The sequence below is a fragment of the Colius striatus genome, chromosome 1 (genome assembly GCF_028858725.1).
Source record: "Colius striatus isolate bColStr4 chromosome 1, bColStr4.1.hap1, whole genome shotgun sequence".
NCBI lineage: Eukaryota > Metazoa > Chordata > Aves > Coliiformes > Coliidae > Colius > Colius striatus.
Genome location: NC_084759.1, coordinates 176,847,306 through 176,870,978, shown reverse-complemented (window position 1 = coordinate 176,870,978; position 23,673 = coordinate 176,847,306). Strand labels below are relative to the sequence as shown.

At 40.3% G+C, this 23,673-nt stretch overlaps 1 protein-coding gene across 1 annotated transcript in view; it reads left to right on the top strand.

Moving 5' to 3' along the window:
• Positions 1 to 223: 223 nt before the first annotated feature.
• Positions 224 to 23,673, top strand: part of PDZRN4 (PDZ domain containing ring finger 4) — a 240,483-nt gene continuing 217,033 nt past the window's right edge. The window contains exons 1-4 of the mRNA XM_062020457.1: positions 224 to 837; positions 1,408 to 1,414; positions 3,285 to 3,371; positions 7,247 to 7,351. Of these exons, the coding sequence (XP_061876441.1) occupies positions 224 to 837; positions 1,408 to 1,414; positions 3,285 to 3,371; positions 7,247 to 7,351 (813 nt within the window). The remainder of the gene's footprint in view (positions 838 to 1,407; positions 1,415 to 3,284; positions 3,372 to 7,246; positions 7,352 to 23,673) is intronic.

Here is a 23,673-nt window from a genome sequence, read left to right as displayed (position 1 = left end):
GTGCGGATGCTCTGGGCGGGCGGGCGGAGTGCCGGGGCTGGGCGTTGGGCGGCCGCGCCGGGGAGAGGGCGTTAATGCGGGAGCGGGGCGGGGGGGAGCCGCCCGCCTCCCCCGGCGCGGCCCCGCTCCTCCGCCCGCCCCTCGCCGCCCGCCCGCCCGCCGGGAGCGGCTCCAGCGCCGCCGGGGCCGCGGCGCCGAAAGTTTGGCGGTCCCCGGCCACGCTATGGGCTTCGACCCGTCGCGCTTCGCGGTGCCGGTGGCGGCGGAGCTGCAGTGCAAGCTGTGCGGGCGGGTGCTGGAGGAGCCGCTGTCCACGCCGTGCGGGCACGTCTTTTGCGCCGGCTGCCTGCTGCCCTGGGCGGCGCGGCGGCGGCGGTGCCCCCTGCGCTGCCAGCCGCTGGCGGCCGCCGAACTGCGGCCAGTTCTGCCCCTCCGCAGCCTCGTCCAGAAGCTGGAGGTCAAGTGCGACTACAGTCCGCGGGGCTGCGGGCGCACCGTGCGGCTGCGAGAGCTGCCCGCCCACCTCGCGGCGTGCCGCTACGGGCCGCCGCCGCCCGGCCCCGCCGCGCCGCAGCTCCCCCGCCCCGGCCGCTCGGGGGGCGGCTCCGCGGGGCAGCCGCGGCGGCCCAAGCCCGGGCCGGGGGCGGGCGGCGGCCCGGAGCCGGGTCTCGAGGCGAAGAGGGAGGCCCTGCGCTGGGGCAAGAGGGAGAAGTCCCTGCTGGCGCAGCTCTCGGCGCTTCAGAGCGAGGTGCAGCTGACGGCGCGGCGGTACCAGGCGAAGTTCGGACAGTACATGAGCCACATCAGCAGCATCACCCGGGACCTGGCGGGCGGCCAGCCCGGCAAGGTGAGTGCGGCCGTAGAGGTCGGCTCCCCTCCGGCGACGCGCTTCTCGGACCTGCTTTTGGCATGCCCAGCTTGGGAGCGACCGGCCGAGGTGTCAGTGTGAGGGTAGCCCGCGGGCGGGCGGCTGTCACCGCCGAGTCCACGCCAGGACCCAGCCCGACCCCCTGACCCCCATCCCCGCGCACCCCCCGGGCGCTGCCGGCCGTTTCTGTCCGGCCGTCGCCTCCCCCGGGAAATGGAAGCCACCAGGCGACATGCTTCTTATCGGTCCCTGTTTCGGCCGTCCCCTTCGGTGGCCGAAAACCCAAGCGGGGCTGAGACCTGGCGGTGCCTGGTAGCTGCGGTGGCCGAGCGCGGTTCGTCGCTGACTTGGAGGGGAGAGGGTTTCGGCGGTCGGCTGTCGGCATACAACCCTCGGATCCGGCTCTCCAGAGCAGGGTGTCCGCATCAGTCCGCCCCGCCTCGCAGGGACCCAGCTGCGGTTGCTGCTCTCTTTGCTTCGGCTGCGACTGGTACAAGCGCAGGGGGCAAGGAGCTGACTTTTAACTTTTATTTGAGCAGTCGAGAAGTTGTCTTAAAAAACTGGAGCATTAATTGGTTGCAAATTTTGGAAACGGTGGTGAAAAGCCAGCAAAGTGTCTCTCGTTTAGTAGAATGGAGTAACTGTTAGTGCTCATAGAAGGGACCGACTGGTGCAGCGCTTCGCTCTCTTCTCAGGGCTGATGACATTGCTCAGCGACTCGCTTCCTTTATGCTAAATAAACCATCGAAGAGTACCGGTGAACTGGCACAACTCGCTGGAGGGGAGTTGATTTTTTTGAGCTTATCTCCTGAGTGGAAGACCACTGTGCAGGTTCGGGTACTAATGCAAAGAATTTTCACGGACCCATGGGAAGCAAAATCCCAAGTGGGAAAGCTCTGAGCAGCCAAACTCACTCCTGAAGCAATGTCGTGTGCTGGGCATCTGACTGCTGCGTGGGAAACGGGAAAGGGAGTGCCGTTCGCAGGACACCTGCGTGCTTAGAAACGGCTCTTCGTGGCGTTGAGGACCTTGGTGTTTGGAGACTTGAATATTTACTCTTTTTTCACTTTTTTTTTTTTTTTCTGGTTGCCTTTGGCTAGCTAATCCCTGAGGTTTAGCTTGCTGGCTCTGGGAGTTGTGCTCATACATCTGCTCCATCTCTTGGCAGATGAGATAAGGTCATACGAAGCGGGGCAGCGGTGACCGTTAAGGAGTGCGGGGTGTGGGGGCAAAGCAGTTGCTGTAGACGGAAGGAGAGAGATTGGGATTTTCAGTCGGGAGTTAGTTAGCAGGAGGTGCAGGACAGGAGACATCACTCCTGGAGCGTCTGCCGTTTCTGAGCAGTGCCAGTAGGTGTTGCTGTGCGTAGTGCCTTTCGCAAATGTCTTCTGCAGATGAGGCCGGGGTAACGCATAAAACAGGCGTTCGGAACAAAAACTACCGATAAAGTAAAAATGTACCTCATTAAAATAAAATGTATCATGCAGCAATAAGACGTTTCACTGTCACAGTTAATAAAATAGAGTTCTTAGCTTTAAGTGTTGTATTTTAAATGTTTAGAGAGGTATTCCTTATTTAGATGTCAAATTGGTATTAATTAGCTAATTTAGAGACACTAGCAACAGCCAAAGACCTAACGGTGCTGGGTGAATACATTTATTTCTGTATTTTTGTGGGGAATATGGCTCCTGAAACATAACTATTATCATATGTGAACAAGGAAAAGAAACTAGTTTACTGTGCTAAAGCTTCCAAATAGTTTTTATTTAATTTTTTAGAATATTATTTACCTATGCCACTGAAGGAAAATATTTTTCTCTTTTTTGTGTTTGACATTGACTCCACCACTTTTTTTGAATGTTTGCTTTATATTCTAAACTTTGTTTATAAAAACCCCACTTTTTTTACAGACATGGTTTTGGATTCTTTCTTTTTGAGAGAGAAGTGAAAGATTGAGATGAAGAGCTGCGTTTCATTTTCTGGGTGTCTCATCCCTGAAAGTTGCTATGAAATATGTACTGATATGACTTTGAGGTCTAAAAGTTATAATGTTCTGTATTTTAGCCTGTATGTTTGATGTTTGAAGCATTGACACATGTAGGGATTTTTTAGACAGTTGCAGACATTTGGACCTCTGACTTTTATCAGTAGTGTTGAGCATTCCTCCCACCAAAAGCCTGCACTTTTTACTGTTCAGCAATGAAGATAATAAGGTGTTGCCTGTTACTTTTCAGTGGCGTGTGACTTTTCCTTTTTTTTTCAATGTAAAGTATTTTGCTATCTTTTCAGCCTGTTTTTCCTTTAAGCCTTATCTTACATATTCTCAAGCTAAAAATCTTTTGTACATTAGTGTTTTCACTTAGTGTCTTCTCATTGAGACTGTATTTGACAATATTTCACCTCTTTGCTTTTTTAGGGAGGACAACCCAAACCATTAACAATCATGCTACACCGAGAAAATGATACTTTGGGTTTCAATATTGTAGGAGGACGACCCAATCAGGTAATGAGAAAAGTAACTGTATGTTATTTTGACCATACTTTATGTTACTATATACACTCTTAATAATAAAAGAGTCACTTTTTATGACAGTAGATATGGAGACAACTCCATATGTAGAAGAACTGTGTATTATAAGGTGCAGTTAGAGCCATTGTTTTGGAGATACAATCTTGTGAGAACTGAATTATTCACGTTTTCAGGATAGGTGTTCCCATTGTTTTTGCTTTAAAACTTCAGGTTAATCTGCATTCAGTTCCCATTTGACTAACATGTATTCATGGCAACTGTTCAACAGAAATCTCTGGGACTGCTTACATGAGTTATTGTTGCAAGATTAAGGCATTGGAATTTTTGGTAACAGGTTGATTTTTTTTTTTTTTTATTCATTTAAAAGAAAGATGAAAACTTGCATCTGTAGCTCAGATAGTTTAAGCATATATCCTTCTCTCACATGCTTGCTGTAAATTTTTCTTTCTTTGTGAAGTGAAACGGAGTTTTCATAAATCTTGTCTCTTAAATCAATCTAGTCTCATCATGTCAGGTTTAGAAAGTTCACTGGAAACTGTAGAATATGCATAAGGATCACCACCTCCCCAGAATATGCATAAGAATATGCTTTTTTTTTTTTCTTCATACTTCCAAAAACATTAATCAGGGCTGTCGTTACTTAAGAAGGGTAAAGAAACCTGTTAAACTGGAAAATTAATAGGTGATTAAAAAGGCTTGGTAATAATTATGCACTGATCATGTTCTTGTTAAGTGGGAGAATTGTAACCTGCTAGTATTATCAAGGAGGGGAATGAGACCCTGGATATTAGTTTGGCAATCTTCTGCTCTAAAGCTATATTTAGCGGTGCCAAAGAGTCTGTCCCCATTAGCCTAAGAAGTTCATTGTCTATGCTGCAGAATTACTGTTCCTCATGGAATGAATGAAGCCCAGCAGTTATCAAATGTTGGCACTGTAAATCCAAAGCTGGAGTTTCTTAGATTTTATAATGGAAGGATGAGACAACAGGTGGCTGTGAGGTGAAATGCACGGGCTTTGATTGTATCCATATTTTGAGTATACCAGTAACAAAGTCCAGACAATCCTGAATTTTGATTGCAATGTGGTTTCTTCTACTTGCAGCTGTAGGAAAACTGCAAGGAAAAGGGAGCATGGTGTTCAGCTTTCTTGAGATGGCAGCTGAGCTTCTCTGAAGTACTTGCATGCTGACAGTGCATTCTGAAACAGTTTTTTATAATACAATTTATTAGGCTTTGTGAATGAGTATTCTGTAAGTTTAAGGAGTAAATAATAAATACATGACAGTTCATGTAATAGATGAAAGTTGATAGTACTGTTCGTGGAGAGAACTAGTGATAGGAGAGAAGGAAATGGTCATGATCTTGCATTAACACTAACAGTTGGAGAAGTTATTGGAGCTGTGAGGCAGAGCTGGGTCTCAGGGGTTTCTGAGTCTTTGAAGTTTAATTCAGAAATACTGTTTTGTTTCAGTCTTATTGTGATAAATGTAAATATCACAGATGCTTGATTGACAGCTCCCAGATATTGGTATCAAGGTCTTGCTTAATATATCTGGAGCCAAAGGAAAAGGGTCTGAGTTGACTCAGATAGGGAAAATAAAAAGCTCTGTTTGGTAACAAGACCGAAAAAAGTTAATGAAGCAATTTGTACATTCAGGTTGATCAGGGAAAGAATCCCCTTGGGTGAAGTGTTGGCTCTTGCAGCAGAAGAGCAGAACAGTGGTGTCATTGTATTAGTCATCTACGTAGGAATGTGTTCCTTCACCACACATTATTTGTGTTTTATAAGTACAATGTAGGTTTTTCCCATTGGAAAGCATATGATTCTTGGCAACTTGGGGAACATACATACATATTTTCCATTGTTGGTACTTTATTTCAGTCCATAATAGGCTCCCCCACTGTTTAGCTTTTACCTGGAGGAAGGAGGAGAGAAAAGGAAGGACTCACCAGGGGCTTGTCTTTTGTTTTGTCAGGGAAGGATTCATTTCACATAAGTGTATGTTCCTGGGAGGTGATTGATTATTCTAATGGAGCAAGGCTGCTTTGATCCCCACTTATGTCCTAAGCCCTATCTCTGGCTGTGAGGACTATCCCACAGTGCAGGCTGTGGAGGTTGTCCTGCCCCTTTGCCCCCTTGGCAAAGCCAAGCTGGAGGGAGTTGTGTGCTGTGGGCATGGCTTGGGGCTCCTGCAGTCACCTATGGGCTCAGATAAAGGTCAGGTAAACCTGTCAGGTAAACCCATCATCTCCACAGCTCCCCTCCAGGCCCTGCCACACAGCCCATAGGCTGTGTGATGTGGTACTGGAGCTTGGTGTGCTACACTTTCTTGTCAGGATGAGTGTGCTACCAATGGGGACCACAAGCCAGGCTGAAATAGCCTTTTTCTTACTGGCTCATACATTACTCTTGAAAAGGCAGTTTCTTATGGAAAAAAAAAAAAACAGTTTTATGTGGGCAAAGATACTGTAATCTAGTCTTATGTTTTTTTAAGGAAAAAACAAACCATCTCCCTCTTGAATTTTCATTAATGACTATTATACTTCCTTTATCAGAATTTCATTTCTCACTGCTTAGATGGGAACTCAGTGTCTGTTTGTTTGTCATTTTGAAATATTACTGTAACTAAGTTTCCCGTTTGCTTCTGATCTGATGCCTAATGAGTGTGTGTGATAAAGGGGCAAAAAAGGGAGTTTATGAAATCATACTCTGACTAACATTGTGTTGAACAAGTATTTGTTAACCTGAAATCTACCTGGGTTGCATCTCTGTAGGACAATTGCGGCATGTTTTAGATTGGCTCCATTTTTTGTTAGGCCTTTATCATTTTTGTAACAGAAAAAAACTGTAAAACCTTTTCTCCATGAGTGTATAGGACCTAGACTTAGAAACCTCAAAACATGTGAATTGTTGGTCAGAGATTCACTAGTCACAGAAGAAAAATAAGCATCATATAAACTGCTATGCAAAGCATAAATCTTCTGGAAGAAGATTCCTTCATTTATTGCTATCTAGGTTATTACTTTGTATGAACACTTAAAAATACTTTAGGTAGGCAGTGTCTACTTGGCATTTTTTTATTAATAATGATTTAAAACTATTTGAAACTATCATGTGATGAAATGAAGTAATTTTAGCACGTGCAATAACATCATATATATCATTCCAGCTGTGGTGGTTAACTTATCTGCTTTAAAATTGACGTTCATGTGAGTGGTACTTAGCAACATGTAGAGATCAACTGGAAGTAGGTTCTCTTTTTGTCCACAGCTGATCTGTATGGATTTCACAGTTGAGCAAGTTCTCAATCTCCCATGTGAAGAGGATTTGTGAGGTTAACCAGTTCCAACCAAATCCCATCACTGTGACATGTCACTTTGTTCCTTGGAGCTTTATTTTCTAATGCAGAAAAAAGTTTGCAAGCAGCAGTACTACAGGAGCCCTTTCCCTCCTGAGAGAAATACTTGTGCATTCACTTTAATGAGTATCTTTCTCCATGCATTTATATGCTAGTCACTGCTGTGAAGTTTGAGGTCTGCTTTAAATATTTTATCTGGGATCTGATTACTGTTGCACCCTGTGTTTCATTTAGACTAAAATAACCAGAAGTGAATGGATAATCTTATAAAAAATGCTGAAATAGTTCATTAATTCTGTCCATTTGATTAATGACTAGTTTGTATTAAGGAAGTTTAAAAAAAAAAATCCCAAGGACTTTAATTCTTAGCTAGAAAAGCAAGCTGCATATTTCAGGTGGCTTTGCATTTTTCATTGCCAATGATTTTAGTATCATATTGTATATTGTACTAATGTGACCTTTTTGCAATTTCTGTATCACCCGGTACAGAACAATCAGGAAGAACCTGCTGAGGGAATTTACGTGTCAAAGATTTTGAAAAATGGACCTGCAGACAAAGCAGAAGGCCTGCAAATTCATGACAAGATTATCGAGGTAAGAAAACAAAAAACCCACCCATAGATGAGTCAGTTGTATTATCAAATTAACCAAGGATCTGATGGGTTTTTAGACAAAGTATGTTGTCATTTTCCTCTTCTGCTGTGTGTAAATATGATTCTTGTACACTGAGTGGCTCAAACATTTCTTACATGTGAAGAAGCCTGATAGACTTTTTTTCAGCAACTAATAAATGTATTGATTTTGGGATGAATCTGATTTAAGCAAGGCAAAGGCATAGACGCTGAAAGAGCAAGCAAGAGAGACATGTATTTATTTCCATTAACTTGAGAAAGAAGACAAATGACTCCATGGAAATTCACAGATTTAGTGAAATACCTCAGTAGGGAATGATACTGCAGAGAAGCTATGCTGATATGCAGTGCTGTGAAACTTCCTAAGCAATTGGAGAAAGTACTTTCTGCTATATGATCAGAAGTAGATCATCTGTTGTTCTCACCAGGACCCATGTAGCTCTTTCCCAATCATGTATTATGGTAGCATGGACATTTTAAAGTTTATTCCTGTGTTTTATGCATTTTTTCCCCCATAAAAATAGTTTAGTGTGAAGAATAGGCTGCTGCCTAGCCTACATCTGTAACTGTAATTAGCCCTCTAAGAGGTCTTGAAGGAAAAAAGTGTCACTGAAGTAGACTCCTTAGGGTGCTGTCAAAACGACATTTCACATCACAGCTCTAATACAACTCTGAATGACGGCGTGTGCCAGTTGCTGCTGAGTTTGTTTAGGATATGTCACTCCAGCCTTGGGTTTAGGGGAGGCTTAGAAGCACAGTGCAAACTTGCCAGTTGGATGGAGTTTTGAACAATGACATATGAAACAAGTGGATTGGAAGACAAATGCAGAGTGTGGCAGCTGGCTTCTTGTAAGGACTAGGAACATAAGCCAAGAGTGATTGAATGTTGGCATTACTTTTAGTGTTGGGAGCCCAGAGTAGCATGTGAAACCAAATTAATATCTTTTCTTGGAAAAAATAAAGCTCATGCTCTTACCTGGGAGATATGTACATCTCTAGTAGAAAACAAGTTTGCTGAGCAGAACTGAACTTGCAACATCACTCTTATCTCCTCAAGATATACAAAAAGCTTTTGCAACCATTTTTTTTCTGGCAACATCAGCCCTGTGCTGAAAAAACCTCTCCTGTTGTCTGACATGACTGTTTCACTCAGCACATTTTGTTTTCTATGGAGTAACCAGCTATATAGTTAATTGTCCTTTTGTAGCACCTTGATTTTTTTTTTGACAAAAATGCAATGATTTTGGAGGAAGGAAAAGCCACAAACTAGCATTTATTAAATACGAGGTCATTTCTCAAAATGCCACCGTAATTGATGCTTGATTTTTAGTTGTTGAAAAATTCTGGCTGCATAAAGTCACACTGACATGTAAATTGCTGATGAGAACATGCAGATTTTAGCTCTATGTGAAACTATAGATCCAGTCTAGTGTAAGTATTAATACATCTCTGAGTAGAGGACCATTTTCACCATCTTAATATACAACAGCTTTGTATATAATTTTTTGTATTCAGGCAAATATTTTAAAATGTTTAGGGTTAGGCCAAATATTCTACTAAATGTTGCAGTGTTTTTAGGTTTGTTAGACTAAGATAAAAAGAGGAGGAGAAATGGACTTACTAAGTGAAATGCTAATAAGTAGTATTCCGTTGTTGATAGGTATAGGAAGGAGCTGCAGTCAAAAGGTTGAATTTTTCCTTGCCTGTACATACCTATCAATGCCTTCTTACAGCAGGATGCTCTGCCAGTTCTGCTGTGGTTGTGAAGGATCAGTAAGAAAGTTCCTGCTGTGAGAAAATTAGTCACATGGTGTAGCTCTTTCAAAAATGTTGGCAAATACAGAATATCAGCTTTGGTGAAAAGTTGATAAGAAGTGTGACTTATTATTGCTTTCTCTTCACTCCCTTGGTCATCTGGTCTAGTGTGTGATATTTTATGATACGATTTTTCAGTAATCAAGTGCAGAAGGAACCAATGTTGTCCAAAGAGCCTTTGACAGCTTCAGTCAGTTGTTTGACAATGTGATGCTCGGGGTGTTTCCAGCAATGCGTAGCTAATGAGATAATGGACAGAACTATCCCATTAAATCAGGAGAAAATCTGTTCTCAAGGCGTGTTGCTAAATAAAGAAGATAATTTGTTTCAGTGCTTTATCAGATGTTCAACAAATGTTAACTGCTCATGGTTGGCTACAGTCAGTTGTGCACATTTTGGTTGACCATTTTGTGGGAAACTTATTGCAGTCACAGTCCTGTGGCATTGGCAGCTGGAATTGTGAGCCAAGCCTGGCAGACATAAGTAGGGCTGCCTTTTACTTTCTACATGTCATTGTCTGTGGGAGCAAGTTTGCCAAGTTCATCTCAAAGAAGCTGGCTGGAGTTTATTTGAGATTTATCCTCAGGTGAACATTGCACTGGAGGACATGAAAGCTGAAACAGATGCCTGTGAGCTAGCAGAGTGGTGGTAGGTGAGGGTGACAAGGAGAGGTGAAGGGTGATGACTCCATGTGCACTGTGTCAAGGGGCTGCAGCTCTTCCTGGGTTACGGTCACAGGATTCTAGCTGATCAGTTACACTGTCCTGCTGAGGAACAGATTACAGGCACAGCTTTGTCCTCTTTAATCAAGGTTAACACCTCTGTGAGAAAAGATTTGTCTATGCATTGCAAAGCTGTCCTAGGACAGTGATGTGCAAAAGCAGCATTTTGGTGATGTGTACTTTCCGGGATCTTATTACAAGCCCAAAATGATCATTATTTGTTTATCAAGAAGAAACTCTTCCTCATGAATGACTTCCATGTAGCAGTCTTCTGCTGCTTTTGAAAGTGCAAAAAATTATACCCGTAAATTAACACAGTGCAGCACATGGTTTGGGACTAAACAGTGATCATACGCTATACAAAGCATCTCGTAAAACTAGGTGCAGCATTGATATCCGTGACTCACAATACGAAAGCCTTGGATCTAAGCAGTAATATAAAGCCACCAGACTTCCAAACTTTTGGATCACTGTCGTCTTCCTTGTGAATCCCAAGAGGAGGAGACAAGCAGCAAGCCGTGCACAGGACTGTCTGTGCTGGTTCAAAGCATTCTGGTTGCTGCTGGGAGAAAATACAAAGTAGTTTTTGAATGGTTCATTTATATAGTTATGTATCATTTCATCTCCCCCTCACTTAATGCAAATCTTTCCTAAGTTCACTGCTCATCTTTGCTAATGTTAATAGCCTCCTCAGGGCAGCATAAACCAGCTGTGACTCTTGGCAATGTTACTGATACATAGAAATGTTTTACCTGCTGCACTCTTTTTATACATATTTATGGTTCTGAGCAGTAACATTGGAAGTAGCTCTTTCTGTGTTAGGGAAAAATATACTCTCTCATTTTACAGTCAGTTCAACTTCAGATAAGAATGGCACCACGTTGGCCAAAATACCATTGTATTACTGAAGTGAGATAAGCTGATTTTATCTTTTCGCTTCGGTGTTGCACATAAAATATATGACCAGGACAGAATTTGCTATCCAGATGGAGTTCCTGAATTACGATTTTTTTTTTTCTTAAAAAGAGCAATGTTTCAACAGTTTGAGGAAAAAGAGCTACTGTTAATTCACATTGCCTACGAGACAAAGCCCTGTAGTCACTGCTGGACCTTCTGTAGTAGGTTTACCAAATAGCAAAACAGTAGCAAAAAACCTTAAGTGCAAGTAAAAGGAGCTTAGGCTGAAGACCAAAATATTCATGTAGGGAGCTGTTAAGCACATCATTGTCTGGAAGGATCAAGTGTTTTTCTTGCATTGCAAGGCAAAGGCTCCTGTTCTTTTACTCTCGAGTGAAATGAGAATGTTGTTGGCCCTTTTGCATTTGAGTCAGTTGATTCTCATTAATTTGATGGCTAAGAAGCAGTCATGATGGAGAAGAGGTGAAAGAAAAGCAATTTTAATCTGATATCTTTAAGCCTTTTTAAAAAATGATAGATTCATACCTATCGTGGCTGTATTTTTTTCTGAGCTCCAGAAGTATACAATAAATAAGGCTTCATCCCTTATTCCATGTTTCCCTTTGTTCTTTTCACTTTTTTGGAGAGTGCACACACACAATGGCTTTCAAGCGCATGTCAGCAAAGCCAGTTTCAATAAGGATGAAGTCTTGAGGCTTATCCTGGCAGAAGTAACTTACATCTGCAAAGCGCATACACAGAAACTTTTTTAACTATTGCCAGACTGCTGACTGTGCTGTGTGTCAGCCTTGTGATGTTTTATCTTCTGCATGTTTCTGTCATTACATTCACTATGTTGCTCAAGCTAAATCGTTGGTACTAGTCATGTTTATTTGGCTAAGAATCTCCACTGTTGGATTATGCCTATAGAAGATACAAGCTTAAAAACTGTCTTGCTGGAATCAGAGCTAGGAGATTTGGGATGGCTGTGGACCAAAGCTGCACATGATGTGGCTAGTAAGACCTGGGTGGTGGCTCAGGAAACTCATATTTCTAATTTTAGTGGCATGGATTTCACTGTATCTAAATATACCCAAGGTAGCCTTAGGTATATTAAGTACTCTTAAATCCTTAACAGATTCATGAAACTATGCTGCAGGTAACCAGGTCTGGCACCTGAATTCATTAGATAACTTCTAATTAGTCTTAAAGATCCCTGCATAATACATTATTTATACTTAGGCTTAGAAGTGTCTGTAGCCTCTTTTCACCTATCCCTCACATGTTGAGAGACAGGTTTTTTTAATAACTGAATTCCTTCAGCTGTGAGAAGGAACTTTAAGCAATTCAGATGTGACCAGGTCACTACATAGCTTTATTTGAATAGGAACTACTACTTCCACTGACTTTTTAAGCTAACAAAGTCTTAGAGGGCTTCTCCAAGAATGAGAGATCTGAGTTCCAAGCTCTGCCCTGCTTGCAAAAAGGATTGAGTTTGCCTGTTCTGGTAGTTACCCTCATTATTAAGGCAGAAGCTATCCTATGTAAGACTAAGCCTCCACCCATCCTCTTCAAACTGAGCTGGGTGCCAGCAGGCACTTGAGAGTCAGGATTATCCAGTGATAATTTGCTTTGAAATAAATGGTGGGTTTAGGGAGCTGTACCTGGAATGGTGGTCCAGCCCTTTTCTAGGTAAGCTCATGTGCTAATGCATGACAGTTTCCTTCTTTCTTGCAGTTTTGTTTTGCGTGACACTTTCTTGAATGATGCTTGCATTTCTGACTTCTTAGTGTTTTGACTGTGAGAGAGGAGGCAGCAAATGATGTTAAGCAGGATATTCTCCAGCTAGGATACTTTTCTAGATATGAAAGATTGGTTCCTTGACTGAATTAATAGCACTAGCTGGGGTTTTCCTCTTGATGTGTTATCTAAAAGGTGTTTACTGCTGCTGATGGCCACTTGCAGAAGGTTGTACAGGCTGGATCAGACGTAAGTGCAGGAATTTAGTGTTCAATGTACTATCTGTGATACAAGCAAACATCTCAGTGTGGACATCATGGAATGCCTGTATTTTGTACATCATTGACTGAGTTCCCAAGTATCAGTAGCCTAAATTTGCCTTAACTCACTTTAGGTTGTAGAGGTACCTGTGTTCTTGTCTGTTCCCTTAACTAAAATGCAGGTATTGTGTTTAGGAAAACAGGTTATGTTCCTTCTAAAAAGCACTTAAGTTCTAGCAATTTACAGAGTGTATTTTAAAAAGAAAACATGAAACATTTGTTTATATGTGACCTAAAATTTTGTGGGTTTTTTTTGTGATGAAATATGTTGGAGAATAGACTACTGCTTCTGTATATAATGTCTTCTTGCAAATCGTAATAAGACTACACAAAATACTTCCTGTCCTAAAGAAAAGGGAGAAATAAAACATTGCTTAAGAAGTGGAGAACTTGATGTCAATGGCACAATAGCGAATAATGGCAGAATTTTGTCAATGTTTGATCCCTTAGTTAATTGAAGAGAGACTTATGTTCATAAAAAGGCAAAATATTATCTTGATACTTGATTAAAGCAACATCATGAAAAAATCTAAAATGCTTTACATTTTAAGAGGTGATTTTTAATTCTTTTTAATCTGTGGTATCACAGAATCATAGAATGGTAAGGGTTGGAAGGGACCTTTAGAGATCATCTAGTCCAACTGCCCTGCAAAAGCAGGTTCACCTAGATCAGATCGCATAGGAACGTGTCCAGGTGGGGTTTGAAAATCTACAGAGAAGGAGACTCCACATTCTCTCTGGGCAGCGTGTGCCAGGGCTCCCTCACCCTCACAGCAAAATAGGTTTTTCATGGTTTTGTCAGTTAAGAAGTTGCTGCAGAGCCCACTCAGGAGAGGCACAAGCAGGGAGTGTTCCCCTCTGCGTTCTTTCAGGCTCGTTTTCACAGACAAATCAGGGACATGTACAAGTATAATGCTACATTCTTTTTAGAAATATGTATACTCACAGTGTTTTTATCTAAAAAAAACCCATGGAAAAGCCAAACATCTGGTTGGAATACCACCAGATGAGCTTTCCAGCTAGGTTTTTGGCAGAATTGATATATTCAAGAGATAAGGCAGTATCATCTTTTTCAGCAAGTCTTTTCAGCTTGTGAGTCATAGCTCTTTTGAGATGCACCTGCCTGCTATACCATACCTTTGTATATGCCTGAATGCTTCTCTGCAAGGGTTTTCCAGTAAGCAAAGCAAAGGAGATACTAGAATGTCTGGAACAGGGCAAAATGCAGATGGATAGAAAGAGGAGGAATATTTTGAAATGTTACCCTGAGTGGAGGGATTCAAGAGAGCAAGTGCAGTGGAAGTGGTGAAAATCATATTTTACAAGAGGTTTTTATCCTACTCCTGCCATGTTGGGTCTTTGTCTAAGGTGGCTTAGGTTAGGCATGAAGAGTCTTTGGGATCTTTCATGCATATGATTTTGCGTGCCCCCCTCTCTCCCACACGGTATTTCTGTTGTGTCTCTCTGCAGCAGCTGAATCACTGTAGGAACAGAAGGCAAAGAATAAAGAAGAGCATGCAAGTAAGAAGAAAAACAGGAGAAACTGAGCTTTACAAAGAAAGAGTACAAACCAGTGACCTTTTCTTTCCATGGGAGTGTTTTTCTGTGCTTACTCATAAATAGGGAGCGTGGGAGAAATGGAGGGCATATAGGAGTAGGGGTAAATGAACTGTGGAACAGGATTATCTGTGCACACTATCATGAACTCCGATATGGAAATGAAGTGGAACAGTACTGGAGCAGAACTATGATAACTGTAGTGCGTCTGCAGAGTGGGGCAGTAGCCAAATTGGCAAGTGAGAAGTGCTGTTAGGAAGGATTCTGGTTAACCTGTGGAATAGCTGACTAACGTAAGAACCTGCAAGATCTCATGAACAGTGTGCTACTGTGCACCCTAGATCCCTAGGCACCGTGTGGAGGCCTAATCACACCCATCTCCTTCATAAAATATCTAATCTGACCCCTGAGGTATAACGTGTCAGAAACCTGGCAAGTTGAAATTCAGCATCTTTCTGGATGCCCTGTTTGAGCTTGTCTTTGCTGCATGGCATCTTTCTCTTCCTTCCCATATTTTTTTTTTCCCAAGCTTTAAAGTAAACTTTGCAGAACAATGGAATATGAGCACATTTCCATCTTAGCCAGAAGCAGGAGCAATGCAGTTTTATATGTAGCTGAGCTGGTACGTTGGAGGAAATTTTTGTTTATATGAGGTTTTAGAGGTGTTCATGAGCACTTTTAGGAATGCATTAATTTGACAAACAGCTGTCAAATGCTGCTTTTATCCCCTTCCCAGGAAGAGAAGGGTATGTGCAGGGGATTGTTTTGTTTAGGAATTTTTCAAGTAATTACATACATGCATGTTTACATGTTGGTATCTGTTTATGTTAGGGAAGACAAGGTCATAGGAATGTATGTTTATATTTGTTGCTGAAAGGTGGCAAGGTTTTGTGCTTGAGGACTTTTGCTCTGGGCGTCATCTTGAGTCAGCCCTGGAGAAAGTGGTTTATCTTCCATCCATTGACGAGCTGAATCTCCACGACAGCTGGATGTGATTGTGTATCATTGTGGTGATCTTGGACCAAGTCTGTCTTATAGATATGATGGACTTGGTAATCTTTATGGAACTGAAGTGCTCTAACTCGGTGAAGGTCTGTGAGGAGGAAAAGAACTTTCTGATTACTGATTTTAACCTTGTCAACTACGTAGTGAACGGGAAGAGTCAGAAGCTTCAGAGATGCTCAGGATGGCTTATAGGAGCTAACCCTTTGCAGCCTGTAAGATGAAGACTGTGAAAAGCTCTGATAAAGCCTGAAACCATGCTGAGTTTGTTGCTTAGAACTGAAGGATATGTGAGGAAGCCATACCTCCCAGAGCACATACTGCTGGCACCCCAGAAGCTCTTGGCATTTTCAGAAAGTGAAAAGAGACTTCTTCAGCCTTTAATGAAGGACCTTCTTTATTGTGGTTGAGACAACTTCACAGTTAGGGAAGATGACAGCTTACATATGTTGTGTGAATGCAATGTTTTGTCCTCTTAAGTCACTGAACCGATTGTTGCAATCTAAAGATATATGCTCCAAGAGCTTTGATCTCTTCTGTCCTTAATCAGCTAATTATATTTGTAAGGAGTAGCTAATCGCTGTTCTCTATAATTGTTTGATGAGTGAAAAAAGCCATTACTGTCTGCCAGTGCAGAAATGCTCAAAATAAAATAATTATTGATGGCTTTGCTTAAAAAAAAAATCTAATTTTTAAGAAGCCATGAAATGCAGCAGTGTGTTGAACAGGAGAATTAGAACTTGTGAAGAGGGATGATTAGAAGCATGTACATCATTGTGCTTTTCAAATGCTTTGAAAATGGAAGTGTTAATGTAAAGCCAGTAGATGTTTGGAAACCTCTCTGAAATGTAAAATCCTACATCATTTAAAACCGTACTCTAATGGAAAAACTAATTTTCAAATTGGCAAGAGTAGATGTGGTCTCCTCAAACCACCATCAAAGACTATGCTAAGTAAAATAAAAACTACTAAGCTAAGTACGTTTGTTACTAATACACAGACATTTTAGTAAATGTATGTCTTGTTTGGAATTGCAAATTTAATGTAATTTTACAGCTTCATCTGTGGACCTAACTTGACTGAATCACTGCTGCTACTGGGAAGGAGTGTAGAATGACTCAACACTGTTTCTTCATTCACATAATTTTTGAAAGCATTTTCTTTATGAAATATTGTTGACAAAATAAGTCATAGCTTCTATGTTTATTCACATAGTAATTTTATATATGTTTTTTACAGGATATGATATATTTTTCTTTGATCAAGAAGTTTGCTTTTCAAGTAGCAAGACTGGGACAGAGAACATGGAGGGGGAAATTATGGAAAATAAAAATAGTTTCTAACTGCTGACATTGTGCCATTTTCTACTTGTTTTCTGAGTATGAAAACCTTATCTGAGCATCACTGTATTCCACACACCTATCAAATCATTTAGCTTCCTTTAAATTTGATAAATTATGAATCTGTGTGTCTAGAAGTGGTTATCTAACGTAGGAGAAGGTCCAAAATAGGTTGATATGGAACATGAGGATGGTTTTTCTCCCTTCATCTGTCTTTTCCTGACCATTTGGAGCATCCAATGTTTAAGGAACTCAGTGGCTCAGAGCTTGCCCATCTGTTTCTGAGTACAGTCTTTCAGTCTTGCTTTTGTTTCTTTAAGCATGCCGATCAAGTGGGTTAATATCTGAAGTCCTTCCAGAAGCATGCAGGAAGGAATGCTGTTTTTAAACAGAAAGGATTTGCTGTCTTGCATGAATTAAAACATCTGGATCCCTACACTTCTCTGTTACAGTTTGATTGAGCTGGGCTAGACTTTGGCACATGGCAAATGTGGAGCCATATGGTCTTCATGCTGTCAGCAAGCCTTTTCCGCGCATACCTTCACCTACCCCCACCCCTCTCTGAGTGGTAGCTGCTACTGTGGCCTGAAAGATAAGTGTTCCAGGAGCTTTCAGGCTGCTGTGCCCTTCTTCTTGAATAGATCAAATGTATTTTTGAGTGGTACAACGTCCAGAAGTCTGTAGGAGAAAGCTGAATCCTTTACTTCCCTGCAGGGCTCAGGGCCCTGATCCTAACAGGACACCTTGTGTGCTGCCAGATGTGTAGCAGCACTTTATGGCTTCCACTTGGTGTCCCATGCATCTTGCTTTCTCACAGTCGTCGTGAAATCTTTAAGTGCTTGTCATAGCTTCTTCTTAGCATGTTTTAGGTAGTAGTTAAATGGAAAACTGACTGTTTTGAGCAGTTTCTTAACAGAAATTTACTTTCTAGTGACCCAAACAATAGTGTTAAAGTCATAGTGCCCTTGCTATCATATCTTTTCATTGATTCCTTTTTTTTTTTTTGAGTGGTGAGCTGGAACCTTTCCTTAGGAGAATAAGTATGATATTTTCTAGAAATGCAGGTATTCCTTGTTCTTTTCAGATGGCCAAAATACTTAAAAAATATTTCTTTAAATGAATGTCTCATTTTTTTAATGATTTCTCTATTTCTCATTTTCATTTTAAAGAATAGGAAAAACATAGTGGGCTTTATGGACTTTAAAGAGTATGAAAAGAACAATTTCTATTTTTTTTCAATATTAAAAAACCTGTAAGAAACAAAAGTGATTCATAGATTTTTTTTTAAAGAACTCATATTATTGCTAGAATTTCTCATTCTGTTTTCAGCCTCTTTTTCTGAGTCACTTAAGTACCGTATCCTTTTGCTAAGAGTGCATTTATTTTTTTAATTCCCTCCTCCCTGCTATGAAGTAATGGAAATCCAAAGAATCATAACATATTAAGTATTCATCACTTAATCCAGAGGTTTTATCTTTTAATTAACACAAACCATGAACAATATTATAAAGATTAAAGAACACATTGGCATTTCAGAACACAATTCAGAGTGTGAGCTGTTCAGAAAGTGCTGCTTAGTAGAGCAAGTTAAGAACAAAGTTTTAATCTGATTGCTTAAACTTATGTTTTATATTAGAGTCCCACAGTCTGTTACAGCCATTCTGCTGATGTCATTAACAAGTACGTTGAGGAGTTTCAGTAGAAAAGAGCAGTGTACATTTGTGACTTATTTCTATGTGTATTGCTTTGCATTTGTCTCTTGTGTTGTGCTTATTGTAGTTCAAGAAGCTACTTTTGTATATACTCTGAAGAATGTATCATATAGGAAACAGTTTATACTAGCCATTGAAGTTACTAATTTGCCAGCCAGCATATTAGTTGTTAACATGGTTAGTTTAGCTGCTTTACTTTGAATTCTCTAATTTGCTTGGCCACAGCTAGCAGTTTCCTTTTTAACTTAAAAATTTGGGGAAAAACTTGTTGGGCCTCAGCTCAGATGACCTTGGTTCCACCTAGAGTCCCTGGGACAGTATTTGCAACAAGGTTGTGGACCTTCCCAAGGAAGTTGTTAGAATGGCAGCTTTCGGGTTTTCTTACAGTAAAGATTTACAATTACTTTTGCAAATAAAGAAAACAAATTGGCCACGTTAGAGAGTACTTTCAATAAGGTAAGCATTGATGAAATGTGAGCTTTTGAGTTAGTTGGAAATTCCCATATATTTTAACTTCAAACAGTTATTTCAATCACTGGGTTTCAATCGCATGGACAAATAAAAGTTAAATGCCTGTGCTTCATTTGACTACCCTAGATTCTTAAACAGAGATGTGAGGAAACATGACTTACTTTAGCCAATATGTTCAAGATGCCTTTTCATTTGAAATTTCTGTCCATTTTCATTTACATACTTTAAAAACAAAAATACCACACTGCTAAGTGTAAGAGTACCAGCATTGTACTTGTCTGTCACCTCAAAGTACTGGCTGCACTACCCCAAGTTATTAAAGATCTGTTCTGAGAGAAGCTGAAAGTCCATATCCATTTTTTAAAGTTTTTGCTTTGCTTCAGCCACTTAGAGATGAAATGAGATTTTAGAGGCAGCAGGGGTGAATAGAGATATGTGTGCTAGACTACAGCAAAGTAGTGGAATCCGATTATAAATTGCATGTGCCATAATTGATGTTGCTGTTTCTGATATTAAGTGAGCTGAGTTTTCTCCAAGTTCATGTATTGTACATTTTATCAATAAGTGACTGTCAAAACCATGATGAATCCATATTAGTAAATAGGGGAACAATAGCAAGTGATGTTAACCAGCCTGTGCCAAACCATCTGCCTGATATTTACTTTGAGTACTGATTGTGTGTTCAGCAGTGTACAAAGCCCTGAAAAGAGAAATGCTAATCTAAAAATAGTATCAGAGAATCTGGAGCACACAGGACACTTAAGACTAGATTAATCTTGTCTAATGCTAAGTGTCTTACATTTTTTCATTCTGAAAGTTTGAATGTGAGTTAGGCCCCTATTTTTGGCAGGCATGATTAGTTCAGCCTGAAATATTTCATTTGGTGACATCTGAGTTAGGATGAGATTCATCTGACCCCTCAAAGAAGAAAGTGATAGTGATACATCTTACACTCTTTGGAAGTTTCATATGAACCAACTTCTTTTTTTTGCTTTTGAGGTCTGATTTTTGGGATGAAAAGCCTCTTTGTACAGAGGTCTTCATTATAAAGCCAGAACAAAGCTTCCTGAATCTTGTGTCATCCAAGAACAAATAAAATTTAAGAGGAAAGACTGTAACTTGTTTTATTCACCTTCTTGCATTTCATTTCACATAGGTCTGATATTCTATTCTTCTGGAATTACATATTTCACTAATTTAAATGGGAGCTTGAATGTACAAGGAATGAGTTTCCATGTTCATAATATGTAAAATGACAGTTTAAGTATGAAAAGAGAAATCCAGGTACAAAACTGAACTTGAAATCCATCTACTGTGCTGTGGTACTACTTTTTGAGATAGTCCCCTCTAACTCCATACTCTTAATAACTATCTCATGTTATATTTGTTCATTCAACAAACAAAACAAAATAGGCATGCAAAAAGAAGATCAAGCCTTAATCCATGTTCCAGATATTTCAGTTGCTCAATTTTGAACATTGCTGCTCAAAATCTGTCAGGAATTAGCATGAGAAAAGATGACACTTGAAATGCTATAGTAAGCTCTGCCTATTTAGAGACTAGTTTTGAAATCGTTCAACATATGGTTTAATGTCATATACAGTCTCATTAATCTCCATATCTTTGGGACCGGAATAAAGCAAACCCAAGTGTTAGAAGGCAACCTATATCCCCTAAGAGGGTGGTCAGTGTACCAGTGATTTAGCTGACTCTGCTGAAGTGAAAGAAATGATGTGAACAGCTGTGTCAGCTAAGCATGCTTCCTTGGTTCAGCTTTGCCCGTTCTCTGAGCCTTTTTAAAAGTCAGCAAACTCTGAATTTGGCAGTTTTGGGAGGAATCTGAGTAACTGTTCTTGGAACCTTGGTGATGGGTTTTAGCGAGTGAAGATGCAGATGTGTGTTTGAAATGGTACAGAGTGCCAGCCATCCAAGCAGCAGAGCGATGCTTCATTTTGTTTTTTGTCAGTCTTCAGAGAGATGGAGTTTGTTCAGAGAAACAGACTGTACAAAGATTGAGAGACTGCTGATGATCTTTAGTCGAGAGGACAATATGAATTATCTCATTGCTTGAATTTAGAAATTTTAATCTACATTTTTGTTGCTTTTGGATTTAGTATTTTGTCGGGAGATCTAAGGTACCCAAGGGAAGGAAGGCAGCGTCTTTTATCAAACTAAGACAGTTGTAAAAGATGAGTAAAAGGTGTTTTCATTAGATCTGGCATAGAAGGATTGTGGGGGTTGTTTCCTGCGAAGTGTTGTTTTCCTGTTTGTAGTCATCTTTATTGATACATCCACAAGTTTATTCTAGTGCTTTGTAGTTGGGTGTTTCCACTCAGTTTCAACAGTCACATTTGCACAGTGGATGAGCATGTCAGGTTTTAGGATGCACATATGAGAAGCATTAATTCTGAGGATGCCTCTCTGGGGAGACACTAAAAGCTACAGTTGGAAGGGTATGCTGGCTATAGAAATACATTGAAAGGTTTGAGGGGGTTGTTGTTTGTAACTTTTACTTTAGATTTGTTTTTCAGTCTCTGTTTGGTGTTTATTGGCCTGGGGCATGCTTGTGTCTGGTTCTGAATTTGAAATTTGGGAAGCAGGGTGTTGTTTAAATGCTAACGGGGGACTTTTTGAAAGTTTTATGTGTAAGTACTTGGCTAGCTCTTAGGAAAAAGTACAACAGCTTTCTACATTGGATGGATGTAGAAGAGTGCTTCTGTCAAAAAAAAACCAAAGCAAACCCCACCCCAGACCTAGAAACCTCACTTCTATCCAAGTATACTGTGTATATATAAAAATATGTACACAGTATATGAAAATATAAATATACCATTTTTTAAACTGTGGGCATCAGTTATTCTTGCTAGTAATAGTGAACTGGCATTGAGAGGCTTCAAAGGAAACAGAGAACACTACTGCAGTAGAGGCATGAACACCGGTATAATCCTTGCCTCATGAATTGACAATCTAAATCAATCAGTCAGACTAAAAGAAAATGATAGACATTTCATGTTTCAATATGGTGCTTTTCAAAAGCCTTTTTAAATCCCAGATTTCTTAAATTACTCTTTAGTGGAAAGGTTTGTAACCATTTTATTTGATACAGTGAAGATATTAATGGGCTGGGAGGTAAGGTGCATAGGGATAGTATAAAAGAAACATCTAAAGTTTTATCTATTAAACAGATTTTTCCAGTCTGTTTTGTTAGAGGTTTTTTTAAGGTGATTTTTGAGCTGTGCGATTTGGATATTTAACTTTCCCTTGCATCAGTTTTCCAACTTCAGCTATTATATGACCATAAAGCTATGCTTTCGAGATGAATAAAATTTCTTTGTGTCATTTGTGGCCTGTATTCAGAAGACAACTACCATAATTTCTCAAACTGCTGCTTTACATGTGAGAATTTGGAAGTGATTAGGCTATAAAAGCTGCTGTCTCAAACTAGAGTCTTTTCTCATGGTCTGAAAATTTCATCACTTCAGAAAGATATTTTTATTTTTTTCTTTCAAATGCAGATTATTTCTATGAATATTACATTACACCTTTCAATCTCCAACCAAGGCATTGTAAAGCATGTTTGCAATAAGAAAGATCATTCATGAATGTGAAGAAAGTGAATAGCTGCTTCTTCCTCCTTTCAATGCCGTGCATTTCAGAGAAAAACTTTTAAGAATGAGAGAAGATAGACTTGGATGCACATGCTCATTCCTCACTGCAGAAGATGCTTCTAGAAGTTGTCAGCTTTTTAAACTGATATATAGAATTCTGGTAAATAAAAATTTTGTTGCTCAAAGCTAAGATAGTGATGTGTCTTTTCTCTATCCTGGTCCCCTATCCTCTTCTCCAGTTTGTCCTACCAAGAAAAGGGTAGCATCCCTGATGTGGCAGATCACAGAACAGCATCTTAGGGTATGCTGCAGTATATTTTTATTTCCACAGTGAAACAAGACCACCTCTGGCCTTCAGAAGTCATCAGCCAGACAGACAAATTTGGTATTATATATAAATAGCATGCTTATCAGCATACACAGGTGGTGTGTGTAGATATGTGTAATGTGTTCTTCTCTGAAGAAGCTAGTGTTGATTAGACTCAGTAATTGTATAGACAAACCTGAAGTGTTTGGTGCTTGAGGAACCTAAACCAAAACTGATCTTAATATAACCTCATGAAGGACAGAATGCCTGAAGATCTGTGTACAACTACTGAATTTGGAGCTGCACAGAATCACAGAATCTTAAGGATTAGAAAACAAAGTGAAAAAGAAATACTACTGATTTTAATGATGTTTATCTGAGACACTCAGTTTAGATGAGTGGGTTTTTGTTTGTTGTTTGGTTGGGGTTTTTTTACAGATTTAGTCATCTATCCAACCAGTTCATGTAAAAAATATACTGACAGACCGATAATCATTGCTCAACACACTGGGATATCACTTGCAAACCATCTTTACCATGCCAAATGTAGCTCAAGTTGTGTTTTTAAGGTTCACTTTCAAACGTGTTTGGTACATTTCTGTACATTGGTGAATTTCCATCTTTTGCTACCATAAGTTATTTAATACCAGATTAAAGGCACATCATGTGGTGTTCTGAAGTTGTATATTTGTGCTGAATAAACGTGGATTTACCTGCAAGCATTTTATTTTCTATTTTTCTTTGGCAAGAGAACTGCTGATCTCTGCAGAGAGGCACACTGCCTATTTTGTCG